Source organism: Idiotropiscis lumnitzeri, chromosome 1, assembly GCF_059441095.1.
Source record: "Idiotropiscis lumnitzeri isolate Australia: NSW breed Sydney's pygmy pipehorse chromosome 1, RoL_Ilum_1.0, whole genome shotgun sequence".
Classification (NCBI taxonomy): domain Eukaryota; kingdom Metazoa; phylum Chordata; class Actinopteri; order Syngnathiformes; family Syngnathidae; genus Idiotropiscis; species Idiotropiscis lumnitzeri.
In genome coordinates this window covers 18539048-18561888 of record NC_142391.1, presented here as the reverse complement: position 1 = coordinate 18561888, position 22841 = coordinate 18539048, and the positions used below count along the sequence as shown (strand labels likewise).

Here is a 22841-nt window from a genome sequence, read left to right as displayed (position 1 = left end):
GTATCTCACTGTGCGGCGAGGTTTGTCCGAATATTGATTGTTTTATTGTATCGTTCGAGGTCTCAAGCAGTTGCAAATTCTCGAGAGTACGAATCAAAATTGTGGGTTTGAAATGCTTTCTAGTGAATACAAATCAAAAACCCGTGAGGTGAATTGTCTTGTCAATAAAACTCTTGGTTCCACGACTGGGAATCTTTACTAAGCACGATTTGCCAGCTGAGCACTTTAGTGAGTTGTCTCGGCTTGCCTTTCCTCAGCAATGGTGAATTTACAAGATTCTTACCAAATATTTGTGTGTTTATTTATATTACAATTTATCCTCTTGATGATTTTTTATTTCTTTTTTTTGGTATTCTGAATTCGTAACGCTAATATACATATCTTTCATTACTCCCCAAGCCTGGCATTATTTCAATTAACATCAGGTTTTTCTAAGACCGTGAAATGAATTCAGCACATTGTTCTTTTATCACACCGGTGTCCTTTTGTCACTCTCATTCTCTTACTTCTGCCGTTGCTCCTTGTTAAGATTCCTAGCAGGTGCTGGTAAGTGTCAGGAAATGAGGAGTCGCTAAATGAACAGCCAGATTGTTAATGTCCTTCTGGGAGCAGACGGCGCAGAAGATGAAGTCAAATTCTTTTTTGGAAGAGAACAGAATACTATCACTTGTATTAACTCCTTGTCCTCAATCGGTTCTTTCTTTCCATCATTGGAGTGTTTTCTTTTATGTGTGGTCCTTCAACTCTAGCAGTGCTATTTTCTATGGAGTAAATTAAGCTAAAACATAAGAAGACACGTTGTGAATAAATAATATACTTCCTATTAATAAATTCAGTAGTTTGAGAGAAGCCACAGCAGTAGCTGATTAAAAGTTTATTTGAAATAAATAATAACAGTCCCTCTGGGATAGAAATAGAAATCCCTTTATTGTCATTGTACTCAAGTGTGCAACGAGATCAGAGGATATGCGGACTGTGGCAGGAAAAGTTATAGACCGTGTTGGGTAAGTTTATTTTTTATGCAAACTAGTACTATGTTCAGTTCACAATTGTTTTTAATGAACTTTTTCAGTTCATATAAAAAAATATTTTGAATAAAATTCGTTTGAAAAATGAACTCGTCCACAGAAACTTTTTTCCCCTCAAAATGTTGTCATTTCCCCATTGTTGCCACCCATTCAGTCCACACCAGTAGACAGCTGCAAGTTTCACCCTACAATGTCATGAGGAAAAATGTGTTTCTTGAATATTCTTTTCTAAAAATGTAAGCGAAAACAGGACTCTGGACTTTAATGTGCAAGCACAAATACAATCTAAGGTAGCAACCAGCCTGAAGTAGGAAATGAGCTGCAACACACACCCTAGCTAACTAAACGCCTCTTTCATCTTCAAGCTACAGTAAACCTTCACCTGCAAGTTCCTGGTGTTATGTTTAATGTAGTTGGCAGTTATGTCCACAGGTAAGATTTGAATTAGAAGATAAAGAGAATTGTGAAAGGAGATAGCTGAAAATGTTCTGAGGCATGAGGTAGAGAAACCCTGGACTTGCCAATCGCAGGGCACATATTGACAAATGTCCAAGGATACTCCCATTCGCACCAAATTATTGTCTTTAATTAACACAAGAAGACGTACTAACCACCAAGTCACCGTTTTTTTCACATGCCCTTCAAGCGTCTGGTGGCCGGCTCAGCCCAAAAAGGAAACCTACGTCCCCTTCCCATGGGCTGACCACCTGTGGGAAGGAAAGGCAGGCGCATTGCCGGTCCGAGAAACTAACCTCTGGGGGCATAGAATGTCAACTTTCTGGCAGGGAAGGAGCCCGAGCTGATGTGTGACGCAGAGAACTTCCAAGTAGATAAAGTCAAGTTCATCACCTCAAACAGCTTGGGCTCTGGTCCCAATTCTCTCAAGAGGGGTTGGACACTCTTCCACTCTGGAGTTTCCCATGGTGAGAGGCACTGAGCAGGGCATACTTTCTCCCAGGCTTGGCACCTGTTCATTGAGGTTCACCCCAGTGGACGAGAGGGTAGCCTCCGTCTGTCTTAGGGTGCGATGATGGGTCCTGACTGTTGTTTGTGCCTATGCACCATACAGCATATAGAGTTCCCGCCCTTTTTGGAATCCTTGGAGGGTGTGCTGGGGAGGAACAGTGGACCAGCTTTCGATCCTCAGCAGGGTCCTCGAGGGTGCATGGGAGTTTGCCCAACCGGTCTACATGTGATTTGAGGACTTGGAGAAGGCATTCAACCATGTCCGTCGAAGGGGTACTTTGGGAGTATGAGGTAACGAGCCCCCTGATACGGGCTGTTCGGTCCCCCTACCACTGATGTCAGCGTTTGATCCGCATTGGTCCGCCAGTCAGTAAGTCTGGTTCATTTCGAGTGAGGGTTGGACTCTGCCTTTGTCACAGATTCTGTTCATAACTTTTATGGAGAGAATTTCTAGGTGCTGCCGAGGTATTGAGGGGTTTGGTGGACTCTGCATTTTGCAGATGTGGTACTGTTGGCTTCTTTAACTTCACTGGAGAGTTTGCAGCTGAGTGTGAAGCAGTTGGGATGAAAATTAGCACCTCCAAATCTGAGGCCATGGTTCTCAATCGTAATTTTTTGAATTTCAGTATTTTTGATTTGCTCTGTTTGCCTTTTTGTTTCTTTAAATTAAATACCCCTTTAATTTATTCCATTCTCGTCTCCCTGCTTCCTTGCATTTAGGTCTCTTAAATCTCCCATTTTAGAGCAGCAAGACAAACATGATGAAACATCGTCAAATAAAATGTTTGATAAAGTTAAAAAGTTCTTAAAACAGCTTACCTTAACAAGAATCTTGCGTTGCATTTTATACAAAGATCCTTGTTGATTTTCTTGTGCAAAGCGAACGGTAAACCAGGATTATATACGGCGACTGTGCTTCTTCTTTGTGGGTTTAAAATTGTATTAATCCACCGGCATTGTCATTTGAGATAAAATGGACCACAAGATTCGAGTTACGCTATGCCAAATTTGGTATAAAAATTAAAACTTTAACGTAGTTGTTTGCCAACGTTCCATCGTAATCGTCCACCGCCGGGCTTGTAGATCACGTTCCTCTCACAGCCGGCAGCTCAGTATTTATTCTTCATTTTACATTTGTAAAGTTAAATTTCTTGTTTATTTAGAAATATTTAGAATGTTGGGAACCATGTCAGGGGGGTCGCAACTATGTAATAAAGGTGTAAATTCCTTGAAAATAACAATTAAAAATGAAAAAAGTCAACCTTCATGGTTTTTCATCACGATAAATGAGGGATTACATTTGAAAATATCTGGCACACATCAACATTGTACCTTAACACTATCTGTGGTTAATTACTACTCTGCTGTCTGTCACAGAGCAGCCACCATTTTTGCTGTAGGAGACCAAGAAAAAGATTTAAGATTACATTGTTGTGTAGGTTGCGACACGGTTTGCCTCATAGTTCAGAGGTACAGGGTTAGAATCTGGGCTACGGCCTTGAGAGGAGATTGAAATGTTCTCCACGTGCCTGTGTGGATTTTCTCCAGGTACTCCGGTTTCCTCACACATTCCAAAAACATGAATGGTAGGTTAATTGTACGCTCTATATTTTCATTGTGAGTGTGGATGCTTGTTCGTCTATGTGTGCCTTGCGATTGGCTGGCAACCAGTCCAGGGTGTACACCACCTTATGCCCAAAGACAGCTGGGATATGCTCCAGCACACCCACGACCCTTGTGAGGATAAGCTTGGATAATGGATGGATGGATGTTGATGAGGTCAAGTCCCTTCAACCCTTTGAAATAATGCAGGTAAAGCTATTTATTCGCCTTGTAATTGCTTTTTCAATCACTTTTGTTAAACATAGGTCTGAATTAAATACATTTAATACTGTTTCAATGTTCTCTATACACACACCCACACCCACATGCATAATGTTTCCAAAGTCCATCTCTATGTGTGTCACCAGTGGATTTTCTTTTCCTTTTCCCCACTTAAATTAAAGCGGCCAGCTCAAACTTTGGACTGATAGACCAATTATTGACTGTTAAATCTTGGATTGTTGACCCCCCCCTGTTGGATTACTGAGCCTGTCAATTACCCTTTGGCTCTAATCCAGAACAAAGTCACATGGGCCTCAGACAGTCTGACGGCGACCTTAAATCTTTTGTAAGCAAAATGACCTGATCGACACCGTTGCACTAATATTCAAGTTGTTTCTCTGCAGCACACAGCCAGGTGCTTCTTTAGAGCTTCTTTGAAAATTCATTCACTGCCAGCCCAGGTAACAAGAATTGACTCAATGGCGTCTATACTTGTCAATGGCAGTGCATGAGTTCTAACAGGCAGTAATAAATGATTCCACCAGAATGTAAACAAATACAAAATGAAAAATAGATGCACAAATGGTATTTGATTGTAAAGCAATACATGTATATTATATTATTTTAATTTCTCAAGAATAAAATATGCACAAATATAGACAAAATAATGAAGAAATGAGCGAGTTCCGATTCAATTTCAATGTATTTCTTGCATTTGGTGGGAATGTGAACCTCCTTACATAGACACACTACTTAAAACCCACTTTTACGTATGCAAAACACGTCATCTGATAAGACATGTTTGTTTTTATTTATGTCCGTTTGCTTCGTCCTCACCAGCCTTGCTTGGAAACACAAATCACTTATGTTTGACTGTTGCAGCCGAATCTGTGACACCTTGATCGATGCATTTTGTCCACCATCTCTAGAAGATGGATGGAGCCTTAGTGTCTCAGAGCTTAATTTGGCTGTGGTTTCCACTTTTGACATGTGGGAGTGTTGTGACAATGTAATTTGCGATTCCTGCTTGGGTTCTAATAATTAACATCACCAAGGAGCAGTTTGAAGTCAAGGAACTTCAGTGTTTTTTTCCTCATAAACTGGCAGTCAATTTTATACTAAAGCCATGAGTTACTAACTGCCCGATCAAAAAAGTGGAAAACTATACGCGCTGTCAATTTCCTGGCGCAAGAGGACACCTTAGAGAGTATTGGTGTCAAATCCAGTCCTGGAGGGCTGCTTCCCTGCATGCTTTCAATCTCTCCCGGCAACCACACACCCTGATTGAAATGATCAGCTCATCAGGTATCTGGGCATCGACCAGTAAACAAAACCTCGTTGATGCACAATTTTCTTTTTCTTGACACACTCACACAGCCTTACTTTAGGCAAGATGGGAAACAATTTGTAATGCAATCTGCTTCTGAGAAGGACTCACATTCTTGTCATTTGAAAAAACTGAACAAAATGGAAGAAATGACCACAAATATCCACCACGGAAGACACTTTTTAAACACTTAAATTCTGTGCAAAAATGCAGTTATTGTTTCCAACGTTTACATTCTTAAAATATTTGTGGAAAACATTTCAAATAATAATTTGCAATAAAAAGTGTTCTACACTTCCTTTTCCTCTTTCCATAAAATGACCTTGTACTGAAAGAAGCCATTTTTTTTAGGATCCAGATAAAGGTAATAAAGCCCCACCCCTTCCCATTTGGCACGGGTGGAAAGCTCTTAATGTCATCTCTAGAACACAAAAAATAGTTAATTTTGTTGTAGAGGAGTCGGTGCGTTTACAAAGGTTTACAAACGTCCTCTACGGACGGAGGAAAAATTTGAACTACTGGTGGTTAGGAGGGCCTGACCGATTAATCAGCCGATTATAGCCGTTCTAACATTGGCAAATTGGTCAAATCTTGCTGCCTTTTACGTACCAAAACAATTGTTGTACATTGTACACAAATAACCAAGATGTTAGGAGTACACAGGCAATTAGATCATAACTTTGACTTTGAAAAACAAAATATTAAAGATGCATGTTCTATATTGATAGCACACACTTTGGGATTGACAAACGTAAGATTCATGAAAATCGTTTGAGAGATGAGCAAGTTATGATGTCTTTTCATCGTCACTGCCACCAACGTTGCTGAGCCGGATTGCTACTGTGCATCTTGTAACCGTAGATGAAGGACAACTTTTAGAAAAAGATAAAAGATTGTATATATATATATATATATAAAATATATTTCACAACCCGTTGGTATCAGCAAACATCTGTACATGACAATTGATTTTTCTGTAAACGTATGTATAATACCCGCCCCCTCGATTTAGAATTTTTATATATATATGTATATATATATTTTTTTTTTGCTCAAAAATGTGTTGTTTCCATGCAAAAAAAAATAGTATGGATGCAGGAATAACTTCAACAATATGCTTGTTTTTTAATTTTTTTTTTTTTTATATAAAATAACAAACTGTATTTGTTCAAATAGTCTTGCATCGTATATTGCTGTTCATTAATTTACGCAATTAATTTCAAAATTAATTTCACACTTTGACTTTTCTGTATTTAAAGATATCTGATAAGCAAATATCTATCTTTAAATCACAAAATCTAGGAGCACATTTATTATATACGTTTTAAAATACTAAAATAAAAACTTTCCGTTGTCAATTGTATATGCGAATATCGACATTTTAGCCCAACAGATGGATGAATGAATCTTAACAAAGCACCAATGCACAGACTGCTTGGTGTCTCTATAAAATGGCCATAATCTAATTTAATGAATAACCCATAGGCACATTTATTTCAGTTTAATTCAGTGGGTGAGAACCCCCGTGCCATCACTAATACATTAGAGTAAGTAAAAATAGTAAGTCAGGACAGAGTGTTGGACATATTTAATTATCACCTTGTATTATGATGTTACCTCAAGGTGGAAATTTTATTACCCCATTAGTCGCACCTTTGGATCAACATCCTCAAGTCATGTGTGTCTTACAGTGAATATAAAAAATCTGCACACCTCTGTTCAAATACATTTTGTCATATTAAAAAAGAGACCAACGTCATAGATTTAAAAATTTTCTCCACAAGTGACCTTCAATGTCTGTATCCTTTAAAGAGGGAAGTAAAAAAATACAACAAACAACTGAGATTTGGTCGCACTAATGTGTGCACGCTTTTATTCAGGCAGCACAAATCTGCCACAATTTAAAATGCCTAAACCCGACATCTGCTTTCATTGTAGCCGACTTGTCCCCAGCTTGCAATTTGTGTATTTATATAACGTGCTTGTAGTCCTCCAGTTAATTTAAAAAAAATAATAATATATATATATATTATTTTTTTTTTTTGTGGCAGCATTAAGTTTGAACACACCATTTTTTCTTTTTAAATTCTCCAATATAATGTTGTTTTGTTGGTTACACCTGCATTCATTGTTCCAAGTACTTTTTATCTATTTCCATTTGTCAGATAATCACCTCAATGTTGGGGTTGGAGATTGCCTCCACTCACTTTACCATGATTTTGGACATCTTAGAGGTTTTCTTGCGTGTGTGTACAATACCGTCTCCACATTTGATAAATACAGATTTGATTGTACTGGGTACTTAGCAGGGTTATTATAGTTTTTAAATTTTAATTGGAGTTACTTTTTATTTTGTTTTGTCTTTGTTATTGATGTTTAGTAGTTTTAGTTTTTTTCCCCAAAACACTCTTTATTTATTCTTTTCTTTTTTTTTTTAAAGGAGTTTTACTCATGCGAGTATGCAGTAAAGATTCAACAAACATATTACGTAAAAATATTTCAATAATAAAGGGTACAGTTTAACAGTCTGCATACTTTGAATTACAATAGATACAGTTTATAATACCGTGTCTGAAGTTAGATGCATGTATGCATGCACCCAAATTAAATCAAGCTAGGAGGCCTTGTTTGCCAAGTTGGCCTTCTCTAAAGTTGATTTGATAGAATTCTTCCGGAGACGTATTTTACCCAGTTGTACAGCGTGTTTTTTTTTTTTATACATATGAAACACAAGAAAAGGAAAGCACTTTTTACCCACCATTGAGTTTCGGGCTGGGTTAAATGGAAATAACCACGGAAAGCATTCGAGCCGAAGCCACACAAACAGGTCTCCTAGCAGTGACGTCATTTGCTGGCTCTGTTTTTACTGGCGACTACTTAATTACGTCGCTTCTGTGTGACACACATTTGGAGGACCACAACTCCCAAACAACTGTTCTACCTTCTCTCATAACGGTGGCGTAATATTGAAATAAATACATAAAAAAAAATCAACTCCGATTGCTAGTGTATTAGATCGAATGCCAAAGACGAAGACGGACATTTTTAGCTATAATTATGGCGAGTTTTAGTTAGATTTATGAACGTGAAATGTAGTATCAGTTAGCTTTCGATTTTTCAAAAGAATTTTCGTTTATTTTGTTAACAAAAATGTTATGCCGTTAGTTTTTGCTGACTAAAATAACCTTGGTACTTTGGAACATTCTTAATTTCAGTTTTCGAAAGAATTTGGCACATGTTGGAGGCACTCTTTCGCCACTTTTCCAGCAACTAGCCCCCAAACATTTAGTTCCAGGTAATAGAAATTCCTGCTAATACAAAGTTCCTTTGGCCCAGGTGGATTGCATTTCCACAGCACCTCGTAGTTCAGGGCATTTTTTACAAAAGAGACCGAGGCAGTGGGCGGTGCTGTGTTACTCATTACTGACACCCTATGGCTCCTAAACATCGTGCAGTTAACAGAAGAAGATTTAGACACACGTTTCAAGCGTATTAATATCACTTTAAAATACATAATCGATATTTGAATTTGTCATAACGATAAAATCTGGTTAAAAGTGTTATTGCTTATGTTGCATTAGTGAATGCAGCAAGAAAGCAAGAACTGCTAATTACAACGTAGTCTCCGGAAATAAAAGATGATTAGACAGAGAAAAACTAATAACAAGGAAAGGAACTGAAAAAGAAAAGAGCAAACAAATAATCACCAAGAAGAGCCAAAAACAAAGCTGTCTGGAGCAGATTTGTAATACACATCTGTTTCATCTTGAGATTTGAAGTTTTCTTCCGCCTCTGAACATAGCAGATGGAACAAGAGCTTTGTCCAGAAGGGGTAGAATTAAATGTACTCCAGTCAGAGCACTGTGGTCTCAAAATTGTGGCTTGGGGGCCATTTGCAGGCCACGCAAGATCATATTCTGCAATCTCCTACTTAGCACCGAAGTTTAAGGTTAGTGCAGCCTCCACCTTTTTTTTTTGATGTGGGGGTACCCTGGTCGTTTTGTGTGCGTGCGTGCGTTTTTGATCACTTATGCGCTACCATACCTCAGGCTCACGAATGCTTGTGGCAAAATACAATTCTGAAGTGCGAACAAGTGGAAGGAAAATACATCCTGTCATTCAGTTTATGCCTTGTTCAAAACTTGCTTTAACGGAAAAAATGTTGGTGATGAAAAGAGCCAATTTGTAGAAAAAAAGGAGAAGGAATGTTTTTTGTTAAGCACAGGGGCACCCCGATATCTCCTGAATCCAGAGAGAACATTGTAGTGCTCAAGAAATCAGACATTGCTCAACGAGACATGCGGAGGATTATGCAAAGTACCAGTGAGATGAGAGAGCGGGGCAGGTCACCAATCTCGTTCACATTGTGAAGAACCATTCATGTTCTGAACTGTTATTAATAGAGATTAAGGAGATTGGATTAGATGTACCTTTTTTGGACGACTTGAACCCCTTTTTGTGTAATACTTTATGTGGCCTTGACCAGTGGCGACTGCTGGTCATTCAAGGAGTGGAAGCTCATTTCTTTCCCGGCCTACATCATCCAGCTTTCCATTATCTGTTCCGCTTCTATAATAAAACTAAATAAAATAAAAACTGACCAGACATAGATAAGCTTTTTTTTTATGCATGGATACGGAATCAACACAAACACACACATTGTGTCAGACAACTGCCCGGGGATAATCATTCTGGTGCAAATTAAAAATAGTTGCAAGATAAATGCTAAAAAAAGGTTGACAAATAGTTTCAAGAAGGTAAGTCTGGCAACAGGTGAAGCCGAGGGGGGAAGAATGTTCAGCGTTGCCGACAAATAAGAAATAGATCCATCTTTCTCAAGTCAAAGGCCTCTGCTCAACAAGAGACGGTGATATGTGTGTGCAACACAATAGTCACCCTGACACATTCATCCACCCTCGCACTGAAGCTGATTTGTTATTGCCGTCTCTCCAGGGTCACTGCTTGTGTTTGATTGGCCGCGGCACTATAATTTAGAAGAAGTGGAACGTTGCTATGCCAACACTAGTCAAGGCCAGACGACTAATAGAGGAGGAAAAAGAGCGATGTATGAATAATATTGATTTATTTTTTTGCAAGAGATATTTGCCCCCTGAAGCTTTTCTGATTAGGTTGATCGTGATGAAACACTGAAAACGGTTTGAAATTATTATTCTCATAATAGTTAATTCACCAGCATGCAGAAAAGAAAAACAAAAACCATCCATGGCTTCTAGTTTGTACTTGTGAATTGTTTTGCTTGCTTGCTTCTATTATGTAGTAAATGGCAACAAACATAAATCTGGTACAAATTGAAACCAAGTAAATTTAATATTGTATAATCCAAAGTAATCCACATAATAATCTTCATTCTGTAATCCCTTATTTTAATCTCATTATGAAGGCATTTGTCTTTCTATGATTATTCGTTGCCTCACCCCCAACTCGTCTGGCAATTTGGGAACAGAAAGTAGTCTGCGCTTCAATGTTCTCCTCAACAGATTCTTCTCTTTATTATGTTGAAATTCAGCGCGCAGTTGGTGGAATTAGGGCTAGCCACATGGCCGCCCAGTTTCCTGGGAGGAAAAATTATCAATTTTATTCTCCTCCATTGTGACCCGCTGCGACCTTGTGGTTTTTCAGTGAGCCTTCTAAAGCAGACTGAGGAGTGCTTAGCCACTTTCCATGGCTGGTTCAGTGCATGCTGCACTATTTTATTTATTTATTTATTTTAATCCTAAACTGTAATTGGTGAAACTGAGCCAGAGGTAAAAGACCATTGTTTGTGTACGTGTGGCTATTTCACTTAAAAGTGGGAAAGTTGGAAATTTATTTGTACTATGAGTGAAATCTTACGTCAACAAAGTCATTCTTCATCAAATGTGCACTAACAGAGCTGAAAAAAAAAAAACTTTTTTGATGAATTGAAGCAGTTTATTCCTCAACCCCACTGAGGGTGGCAGCTTATGCAAATTTGAGCAAGACCGTTGTCACCATTCAGCCATTTTTCCGGAGTTGAGCAGCCATGTCGCTACCACAAAGTGGGCCAATACTTGAATAATCAGTCATGACTCCACGACACGGGCGACACGGTGGGCGACTGGAAAGCACATCCACCTCACAGTTAAGAGGTGCAGGGTTCGGTTCTGGCTCAGCCATTCCTGTGCGGAGTTTGCATGTCCTCCGGGTACTCCGGTTTCCTCCCACATTCCAAAAACATGCATAGTAGGTTGATTCAACACTCTGAATTGCCCCTAAGTGTGTTTGTGGGCTCAGATGGTTCTTCGTCTTCGCGTGGCCTGTAATTGCCTGGCAACCGGTTCAGGATGTACCCCGCCTACTGTCCGAAGACAGCTGGGATAGGCTCCATCTCTCTACGTCATAATGATTCCAAATTCAGATCTGATTGTTTCTGCACACCTTTGACTTTCAAAGGCTATTGCATGCAAATGACAAACTGCATTGATGTCAGACTTAAATCATGCTACAGAATCATTCTTTGTATGAAACAGGAATAATGTGGATTTTGATGGCGTTGGACCGTCAAACATACATGGTAAAAGTCATAAACAATAACGACTTAAATTTTACGAGAACCCACTGACGAAGCAAATGTTGGTGGCCCACTGAAATACACTTTTTGCATAACGGTCGAGACACAAGTGTTTAACGGAAAAGACAAATAGCTCCATAGCAAGCATGTGAGCTGCTCAATTTAAATGCCGTGTCCCTCAGACTGCAGATACAAGTGTGTAACTGATCCTTGATCCTACTCCTACTAACTACTTATGAAACCACTTCCACTCGTATTTATACATTCATAGTAATGGTAAAGGCATGTCAAATTTCTGACACTTTCACAAATTCAAACAGAGCTACATCATCTAGTTTACTGTCCGCTATTTTGCTATTTGGCGCTTCACTTTACAAATCCCTCTGGTGTATTGCAACAATATGGTGAGGTTCCCTCCAGTGGCATTAACTGCAAAGACAGCTTGAGAGACATCGATACTCGTACACTTAAAGACCAAGTGTAAAGCAAATTTGACCAACCAACTGTATTTTGAATAATAAACCTATTTAAAGAATACTCACGTTAGTTTTTTTTTTTTTTACGTAAACGTTCTAGATTCATTGGTAGACCCATAGAAATGCCCTAAAAATTAAAATGCTTTTGTCCAGCAATCGCCAGTATTCTTCGTGAATGACGTAATTCGCAGAACGAGTTGTTGTTGCGTTATTCAGTGAAATGCCTCGATGCTGTGTGGCGATGCATTGTTCGCATTCTGGGAAGCATCTGCTTGAGTGGCGAAAACCCAAAAAAATAGACCAATTTTGTTCTGGCAAATACGAGGGAATTTCAAGCCAGTATCGAGTGTTCTTTGCCACATGCGCGTACAAGATCCTCTTTTCTCAACTGCTTTGCTTATGATAAAGCATTCGCAAAAAGATAGGTGGGATTACAATCCATTTTGAAAAACGTGCAGTATGTAGCATGTATTGTGACAGATTGTGTGTGGAGATGTATGTATGCGGAGTGTGTACGAATATTTTTTCATGCTTTATTATTTGTACTAGGTGTAATGACTTTACTTGTGACACAAATTATTATATATATAGTTATTAATTTGTCATTTTCCGAATTTACTTCACACTCGGTCTTTAAGACAATAATATCACGGCCCCTATATCTCCAGAGATCTATCTAACTGAAACCTAGTCTTCGTGCACTCTCATATAATGGGATCTTATGCACCTGAAACCAGTGGATGAATCACTGGAGGTGCTCTCAAGCCCATGGAGGAGAAGGGAAAAATGGAAGTGCCACCCTCATTCACTGCCACCTATAATGGAACACCACGAGCCCCCTATTGACATTTTGCTGTTAAGTCTACAGTGGAGGACTCCCAAGAAACCCAGACAAGGTCCAGAGTGAGCACAAATCATGCAGCAAACTAAAGCTAAAAAAAGCAACACTAACGAATGCTAATCAAAACGACAAACAACAATACACAAAAACACCCAAATTATTACATATGTATATGAGTCCGCCGTCATACTGGCCATCCGAGGGAAACCGAAACAACAAACAGAACAAAAGCGAGTTTTAAACCCCTGCATTAAAAGGTACCCCAGAAGTAGCGTTCAGTTCCAAAATTATTGGTGAGCCCTGAGTTGGAGTGAGTGTACAGGCAATAAAGCACCTGTAGCTTAGGATCTCAGTAAAATTGCAATCTTGATGAATGAATTTTCTTTGGCCCTAAACGTCAGAAGAGCACAAACACATTACACATGCTTTAGTTAGTAGTGTGTCCTAATTCATATCGGCTTATTTTGTTGCAAGCATGACAACTTCAGTTTTCAATTCAACTCTTTTTTTTTTATTTTGCACAACATAACAACACAGTACATGTTGTCTTTTTCTGTACATGAGCTTTCTGGGAACATGTGACTGAAGTATACCAATGTCAGCGAAAAGCTTTTGTTTTTTTTAATATTCTTCCCTTTAAAAAATATCAATTTCATAAGAGGTCCAGAAAGTCTCCATTAGATAGTCAGAGTCTCTTTGCCAAGAAACACCACCTAATTGTCAGTGGGTAAGAAAGGTAGTGTGAAAACGTTTGTCTTCCTTTGTCCAAGAGCTACTTCCAGTTTGAGTATCTTTGTGCAAAAGAAGGCACCGACTGCTATCTCTTGCCACGGAGTGGTCACACACTTGCTGTCAGGTATGACTCGCGAATGAACAAACAGTGAAGTTGGATGTTTTTTGATTCTCATTTTTTCCCCAGTGAGAATTCCCTTTCTGTTACTTGCAGATTAAGTGACAATTATGTTGTGAGCCCATCGACTTTTTTTTTGTGCTATAAAGTGGAACCAACAGGACGAGTCGAGGACGCAACAAGACAAGGCAAGATATCCACTTGCTGAATGATAGACTTTGAAACAGATACCGAAAGTGTCAAAAGTGGGAACAAAAACTCAGAGAACAAATCGCTGTGAAAAAAAAAACTGTTTTAAAGAGAAGACGTCTGGTCCTTTTGTCACCCAGAAATACACTCATCCCCGTCCGTGCTCACACACAAAACTGAACACAAACATACCCACCCTAAAAGAGACAATGCACACTGTTTCACGTTGCAACCTTCACACACACACAGACACACATCAGACATACGCACACCCAAAAATAACAACCCAAAAGAACAGCAATAGATAATGTGCATTTTGTTGTCTGGTTTAAATTTAAACCGTGCTTTCCAAGATCCAGTCTGAATCACAGCGCCCTCTATCAGAGTCTCCCAGAACCATTCCACTCATTGATTGGCTCCTTTTGTCCCGCACGATGCGTCCTAATTTGGGTGCTCCTGCACTACTCCCTCGATGGTACGAGAGAGTCTTCGAGCCTCCTTCACTGAGGGAATACCTCCTCCTCGGCCTGCTCCTCCTTTCCTCCTCCACAGGGAGAGTCTGGTACTTGGCAGCGGAGGAGGCGTGGGCGCGCGGAGCCCGGCGCAGAATGGGTGTTTCTCGATAGCGGATGGAGGGATGTGGACTCGGGCTGGCAATGAGAGGCTGCGCTTGGTTAAGTGAGGTGGAATTGTTGCGGTTGGTGTTGAGGGTATCTAGAGGAGTGGAAAGAGGTGGAAGAGTGGAAGAGGTGGTAGAGGCAGAAGCAGAAGGAGAGCGAGGGGACGCACTAGAGAGATTTTCCAGGGCAGCTGAGGTGTTTGAGCAAGCCGGGCTTGGTTTATTCGGGGCTGGCTTTCGCTTTGGCCTGTTTAGGGAGCTGGTGGCCGCAGGTGAGGAGAGGCTGGCTCGAGCTCTCTCGTCGCCCACTTTCACCTGTTCTTCAGTTCCAACTGTTGTCCAGTGCTGGCTGAGAACAGATGTGTCTGTGGAGCAATCGGGCAGGGAAGAGTTGGAGGAAAGAGTTGTCGCTTCCTTCCCTCCCCCCGCTCCACTCCTCGTCTTTGAGCCTCCTGACAGGTCCTCTAATCCAATTGAGCCGTGCTTGGAGGTGCTGGCAGTCACGCTGCACCTTTGAGACTGCTGCCCGTTTGTCTGCGAGTGAACGTTGGTCATCGACATTGACATGCCTTTAACACCATCTCCTGGGTTACATACCTGCCGGGCATAAAATATGGAAAAATGTTCAGGATGTTTCCTCACAAATACATTCACGGGACACTTGATTATTCACACCTGACATCTCTTCCAAATAGTCACACTAAACAGTTGTGATTAGTCTCTGCTAAGAATTCTTCCTTTCATTGAATAGGAAAGAAAATGCATAAGAGTTGTGCACACACTGCAAAAGGATTTCATTTGTCCTTACAGCCAACTCTTCCTCAACATTTATTACGTCCCTGAGAAAATAACTCAGGACAAAAAGATTATTTTGATGTCGTGTATTCATTGGATATTTGTTCAAGGTTGTACTTGAACCGCAAATACTGACGAGAGCTCACAGATGGACTCCCACACTGATGAATGCTCACCTCTGCAAATTACATTTTAATATCCTTTGTTAAATAGACCAAATAATTTTTTTTTAAAAAGCATACATTAAAAATTGCCCTGAGTACATTAAGGACCGTAATCTCACATGTATAAAAGGGAAAAGTGATACATTTTCACTTTTTGGCCCTGCAGATTCTCCCATCGAATTATTATTTTTTTTTTTAAAGAGCAAAACTTTGCAGTACGCCATCACTGGCATACATTTATACATCGACGTGAAAGCTCAGCTCAACAGCCAGACCAGTCATGCCCTGACCGGAACTTATAATTTCAATGATCTTGAACAGGGCTTGTCAACCGCCGTGTATGGCAGCAGAGAGACTGGAGAAAAAAAAAAAAAAAAGATTTCATTGAGTGGATCAAAGGGATGCTGTGTGTCAACGACTGCGCTGTGATTTTCATCGCAGTAGCAAATGGGAGGAGAGATTCAAATGTAGTATTAAAAGACAAATTGGAGTTTTTTTGAAAGACAACAAGAGTTAACCCTCGATGGGACAGTATTCTGAATAAATTCATTTGATAGGCTTTATTTCATAGAATAACATATAAATAAAACAACAACTTCAAAGTGAAATTGAGGTCACGAATCGTCGGCGGGGTCCACTTGTCTCGGCTGGCTGACCACACGCTACATCCGCTGATGGATACATTTAAAATCCATTCACAAGTCTCAGGAAAAATGAACATTTCAACGATTTGAAGGCACCCTCAGCTGTCGGTGAGTCATGCTTTGCGCATTCATTTCCAGTTCATTCGCATTCAGTGTTTCAGAAATCTGCATGAAAAAAAAGTGTACGATATACACAACAATAGAAGTAGAACTCAAGCACTTAACTCCTCTAAAGCGGTCACATCCCATTTCAGGTTAGATTGAATGCAGACCAACAAGTTTAGTACTAAAATTTACAGACGTCAAAAGTCGCTAGTGCACTGTCGTTGCGTTCCAAATCAAAATACTTCCCAACGACAGACATTGTACAGAGAAGGCACTCTGCATTGTTCCCAATCTATTTAAATTAAAAATTAAAGAAAAATGAAGAAACTTCAATCAGATAATTTCCACCAATAGTGATCAGCTGAAAATTACGGAGATAAGGGCAGCGAGACGATCAGAATGAATGTGAATCGTTTCTAATTCTAGACGGATAGGCAGACCCACCTTGTACCTTATCATCAAGATGATGATGAAAACGAGCACAGAAGCCACTATAATCCCTCCGATGATGATGATCATAGTCCCGCCGAGGAACTGGGACTGCATAAAATGGCACCTCATATACTCTGACTCTGTAGTGAACTGCACACATCCGACCACCCGGGTGGCTGTCAGGGAGGTGATGACGTCGTCGTAGATGGCGAGCACACACAAATCGTATTGGCTTCCTGCCGCTAGGTTGTTGACCAGGAAGCTCTTGCTTGATGGAGGGATCATTCTGTGGAACAACAAAATCAAAAGAATCACATTTCAATTGACATTTAGTGGTACGAACATCTCCGGAAAACAATATGGCAGGGGCACAGACGATCGCAATAGTTGTCAAGTACTTTGCTTTGTTTTCCCATTCAGGATACTAAGTACGGTCGTGGGAATCAAACTTGGGGTCATGGGTACTTCTCATCCAGGACCGCTCCACATCACAATGAATATTTATATTGCATATATAGTCGTCTCTTGTTTTTCACAGTTAATTGGCTCCGGAAATCCCTGCTAAAAGGGAAAAACCGCAAAGTCGAGATTGACTTTTTATGATTATTTTACATTTTTATTGGATTTATGCTTCTATTATACCGTTGCGACCCCCTGCATGGCTCCCAACCTTTTCAAACGTATGTCAATAACTACGTTAAAGTTTTAATTTTTATCCTCAAATTGGCTTATCTGAACTACAATCATGAGTGTTAGCGCCATTTCACAAATGTTTCTATTTTTATGGATAATAACTGCAAATATTTGTTTTTTGCCATTTGTATGTTTGTGAGAAGAAATTATACATTTCTTGTTTTTTGTAATTATTTAGATTTTTTGGGATTGAAATGTGTCAACGGTAGAGGGCGCAATTCTTTATTTACTGTTATGCACGAAGCAGAAAGTGTTGTTTGGTTGAAAAAGAAATCAAGACGATGTTCGGAGGAGCAACACGGTCTTTTTACTGTGCGTCGACCACCCGTGTTTGTTCACGCTTAAAAAGTCGTTTTTGTCAGTCATTTCATGAAGAGGTTGAATGATGAACAAGAACCACTGTCGCAGAAGTAATCATGGTTTATCCTTCATGTTGCACAATAACAAGGACATTTGGGTAAAATGCAACACGGGATTCTAGTTATGGAATGCTGTTTAAAAACAAACTTGAATAAACTCTTTGACATTTTATTTGCCGATGTTTTGTCGTCCTTGTGCCGAGCGAGTTGTGCTTGCTGGGTGAGGCTGGAATGACACGCAGCCAATCAACTCATGGGATTAATCCACTTGTGCTCCCATTGGTCGATCTTGCCCCCCGGGACTCAATCATGGGCCATGTATGTACAAAGCCTCCAAGTCAATTCATCTCTTCAAAGAAATACGTCTTTCCACAATATGGCTGTATTTTTTTTCTTTATGATAAATATGTTGGAAAAATCCACAAAACATTGACACCGCAAAAAGCCAAGCGCAACGTGTCAAGAGTTTACTGTTGTTTTGCCTTGTGAAAACAGCTTCTCTTTCATTATCACTGGAAGCTCACATCACCAACTTTATGGATGTGATCATGCGATATTATAAATATTGGAAAAGGTGGCCTTATTCATTTCAAACAAGATTTTCTATCTTGCGGCGTAGCTCCTAGCCATGTATCTCCTGGTTAACAATGGTGAAAAGCTTGATATTTTCTGAAAAAGACAATAAAAATCAGACGCGATACCCAGAAGAACACTATGCGCACATTGCAACTCATAAGTCATCAGCCATCTTTCTCTCCTGATGCGTTTTCTTCCTGTACATGAACTGTTGTAAATCGTTATGTTTCAAAGCAAATCGTGAGAGAACGCTTTCACCTTTTTTTGAGTAATCCGTTCACATACTGTATTGGATACTTTGCCAGCAATTTCTGTTGATTATTGGACACTTGTTAATGTGGGAATTTGCCCATTCGTCCTTCAGTTTCTTTAAAATGGCTTGTCAGCTTTCCCGGATTTTCCTCATTAAAATGCTAATGAAATTCCTCATTAGAACCAGTGAGGGCCAGTTCACAGTTCTTGGCCTTTTGTGCACTGAGGAGAGCAAAAGGCTTGCAATGGTCAGGTTAAATATCTGGTTTAGCGTTAAGTGAAGGTTAAATGGCATGTTAAGGTTTAGTGGTTAGTATAAGGGTGTGGGGAATGTACGCAAGGTCTTTAGAGTGTCCTCTGTGGAATAACACCACATGGAGTGTGTGAGTGTGTGTATGTGGCTCACTGCGACCATGGTTGTGAGCCCATGAATACTAAAAAGGACCATCTGAACACTGAGCTGACCAAGGCTGCTCTCCTCTGTGCTTCACTTGATGGTTTCATCTCATTAATGACAGCGATGATTGTCGTAGCTTCTTACGAGCTCACGTTCACGCAGCTTGTATTAATTGTCATATAATTGCTGTGGCATTGGCTTTTCTTTGTAAATGTGCTGTTGGGTCTTTCTCACACTGGCTTATTCACGTTCATCTCTATTTACTCACTAATTAAGAGACGGTTTATGGCATGAGCACACACAAAGTACGCCGGAGTGTTGAAAGCTCAATGTCAGTCAGTGGGAGCGCAGGACAAGATCAGATTGTTGCCGACAGCCAAACACAAGTTGATATACTGTACAAGCATGAAAATATATACTATATTATGTTATGATAATAGTTTTTCTGATACCTTTAAGGTCAACAATATTAATTCCTCATTTTACTTAATGATTTGAAACATTCATAGCTTCGTAGCTTTAAAGCAGCGTAACAATGTTGAGCTGGCTTTGCTAAGTGAGAAAGCCCTGCACAACCCCTCTTTTTTTAAATCCCAAGTAACACGAAATAATGGCGGGTGACTTTTAATTTTCTCCGTAACTTCCGCCCTATATCTAAATTCCCCCTGTGTGTCTCACTTATTTCTCCCGCCTTTGTTCGTCATTGGCGGCTTCAGCCATCGTGCCACTTTCATGGTTATAAAATGAGGTTTGTGATTGGCTGGGATTAGCTTTGCATTCAAGGGCAAAGGCAAACATCTGCAGTGCAGAGAAAACTATATTGGGAATTCTGAGAGTAATATCTTGAATGTACCGTACACTTTCACACACACACCACATGCTTCAAACCTTCTGTGCAGTTGTAATAGGCTGTCGCAGATAAGATTCCCGTCAATCAAGCAGAACAAACGTCATTGTTACTTTATAGTTTGAGTGATACACAACTCAGAACTAGCATTTTGTAATGCAAAAATAGCTACAACGATAAAACCAAATAAAAAGGAATTTTTTTCAAGAAGAGAGTGAACCTGCAAAATTACGATTACAAATGTGATGCAGTGGAAGATTTTGGGTGCACCCAAGAAAAAAACTTGTACGATCAACAAAAGCCCTGGACCACATTTGTGTGTATTTTTTTAACTGTTCTCGCCTCCATCAAGCCATTTGAATGACAAAAGCGGTGCTAATCTTTGATTTCACTTTTTAAATGTTCCAACCTAGTAATGGTTTGCGCTCTACTGACTGCCTTGCGACATTCACCCTGACTTCATAAAACATATTCTCATGCAAATCAGTATTTTTTTGTTTGATATACAATTAACCCTTAATTGTTGAAACTGACAGAATGACAACTTCATCCAAGTGGACTCGGTCTTTGTGACAAATTTCTTTGTGCCTGATCTGAATGCTTCTGCCAACGTTTGACGCTCTGCAGTGGGCAGATGATTGCCTTGGCCGAGGCTATTACACTAATCTATCTACTCCGCTCTGCCAAGCCCTCAGCCTGGGGTGCCTGTGCGTGAAACATGTTAGTGTGTATTGTGGTTTCATTACACTTTCATTACATGCAGGCTATGAACAAGAGTTCATGCTGCTCAATGAAAATGCATTAGTCCACGACGTATATATAAATCTCCAATAAATATGTGTGGAAATGTGAGGGAGCTCCATTACGAGAATGTCCGCATCTCTTAGCATCGAACCTTTCCCGCTGGGTGGTCTTTTTTTTTTTTTTCTCCCCTCAACATTCATCACTGATACAAGTCCAGACCCTCTTATGTAGGGCTTGGTGTGTGCGCGTGCATTTATGTGCGTTTATCACTTAAGCTTCCCTCACTCCAGCCTGGACAAAGCCAGGAGGGCAGTGTAATCTCCATTAGTCACTCTCAGCTTTTTGTCTCAAGACGAATGCCTTCATCCAAGCGCGGATTGGTGAACTATGATACCAGATTGCTTTGTTTCGGACCATTTCATATGATTAATTATTGGACACCGCCTTCAGGCCACAGTCATGCATGGTTCTTCAAGCATTCATGACCATGATTCAAGCGATGGAGACAAGGGGCTCTGGGCTGCGATGAGTGGATAAGGGGCAGAAGTTGTGATTTACTCAGCTGTAGCTTTTACTCTAGAGAGCCCAGGCAGACTCTATGTGACACATTGTCTGATTATTTCTGCAATTTTCTATGTAAAATGATTTGCTTTGGGGTAGCTCATTAGTAGTTTTATGCAACTGCAAATCAATTTGTTTTGCAGCAGCTCACAAAGGAATAGAACAGAGGTTGTTGTTTTTTTTTTTTTTTTATTAAAAATTTGTGATTTTTCTAATGTAATGGGCAAGATGACCATGCAGTATTTAGCTTTACAAGTGTAAAACTATATCTTACGAAAAAAAGCTCTAGCCAATATGTTTTATATCAAATTTATTTAGAGGAATTACTTGCGTTCTACTATTAATTCTGTTAAAACCAAGTTTGAAGCAATCTGGTTTCAAGGTGTTCCGTGAATACCCAAACTGAGAATTTATATGCAGATTAAAGAAAGTTTACCCCTGAACTATTTGTTTTTTTCTTATTTATGTTGATCTAACAGATTATGTGAAATGTGTGTCTTGAATGATGTGAAAAGTGAATTTCATTTACTTTCATATTGTACACTTGTTGGTAATCCAAGAGAGTGCATTGTTAACAATCTTGAATGACATAATCCTGATATGCTCCATTGGTCAGATGAAGAAAAGATTTAATGGATTTTTGTTGTTGATGTTTTCACAATAGTACATTTTCGATCGGAAGCTTGCAAAAGAAGACACGACTGTTTGACATAAATTATTGTTGTTATTGTTTTCAGTCCTGGGTCATCCTGATTGTTTGGTGTCTTGGTGGCTGGCACAATAATAATAAAACGTCAAATAATACTCTAATTTCAGGGTAAATGTCACCAAAATTAATCAGGGACACAAATTAGGATGGAATACGAGTCAGGAGTAAGCATAGGTTATAGTATTTTTTCTGCCTGCTCACATTCTCCGGCCAAGTCAAAGCAGTCACTTAAGCACCCTCGTATCAGGTAGCCCTGTTGGGTGGAGCAACCTTGAAATGTGGGCACTGTGGCAAATCTGACCGGGCATCCAAGCATGTACATACCATTGGCGACCTAAACACGTTCAAGGTGCTACTCAAAGTAGGTCCCAGCGGACTCTTTTTCATCTCCAAGTAAGTTTTCGCATAAAACATGCTGCTGTGTCTCAGAGTTTCTATGAAAGTGCTGCACATTAACAACCACTGCAGTCATTCTATATTGCACAATGTTGAGATACATTTACAAACATCTGTTTTTAATTGATCTACGTTGGTCATGAAATTCATTTATGGCCTTCTCATACTACGCAACTTTTTTTTGGGTTATTCACGACGGTCGTGCTTTGTATGCACCACGTACGTTCGTGTGCACACACAGTCCAGCAGGTTTAGTTCGCCTGTGGAAATCCTCACATGTGTTATTGGCGTTGAGATGCCACTAAAATCGGCTTCAAAGTCATGGTAAAGGGGCTTAATGCTGGGATCTTGAGAAGCTGCTGTCCTGCTGGGTGCTGCCCTACTAATGACTTAACTGCAGGAACGTGTCAATGTTTGTAGATGTCTTTGTTTTACAGATTGGTCATTGGTCCAAAGTGGGCTAGGATAGGCTTTAGCCCCCGTGACCTGGAATAGGT

General features: G+C 39.8%; 1 protein-coding gene across 3 annotated transcripts in view; it reads right to left on the bottom strand.

The window, feature by feature from the left end:
- Positions 1–13468: 13468 nt before the first annotated feature.
- Positions 13469–22841, bottom strand: part of lrfn5a (leucine rich repeat and fibronectin type III domain containing 5a) — a 111611-nt gene continuing 102238 nt past the window's right edge. For 2 of the 3 annotated variants that reach the window (XM_088299948.1, XM_088299874.1), the window contains 2 exons: positions 16823–17096; positions 13470–15267 (listed from right to left, as the gene is read on the bottom strand). In XM_088299948.1, coding sequence (XP_088156074.1) covers positions 14386–15267; positions 16823–17096 — 1156 coding nt within the window. In that variant the 3' untranslated portion in view covers positions 13470–14385. Of the gene's footprint in view, positions 15268–16822; positions 17097–22841 lie in introns of all 3 variants that reach the window. The other variant, XM_088300036.1, reaches the window with a different exon arrangement.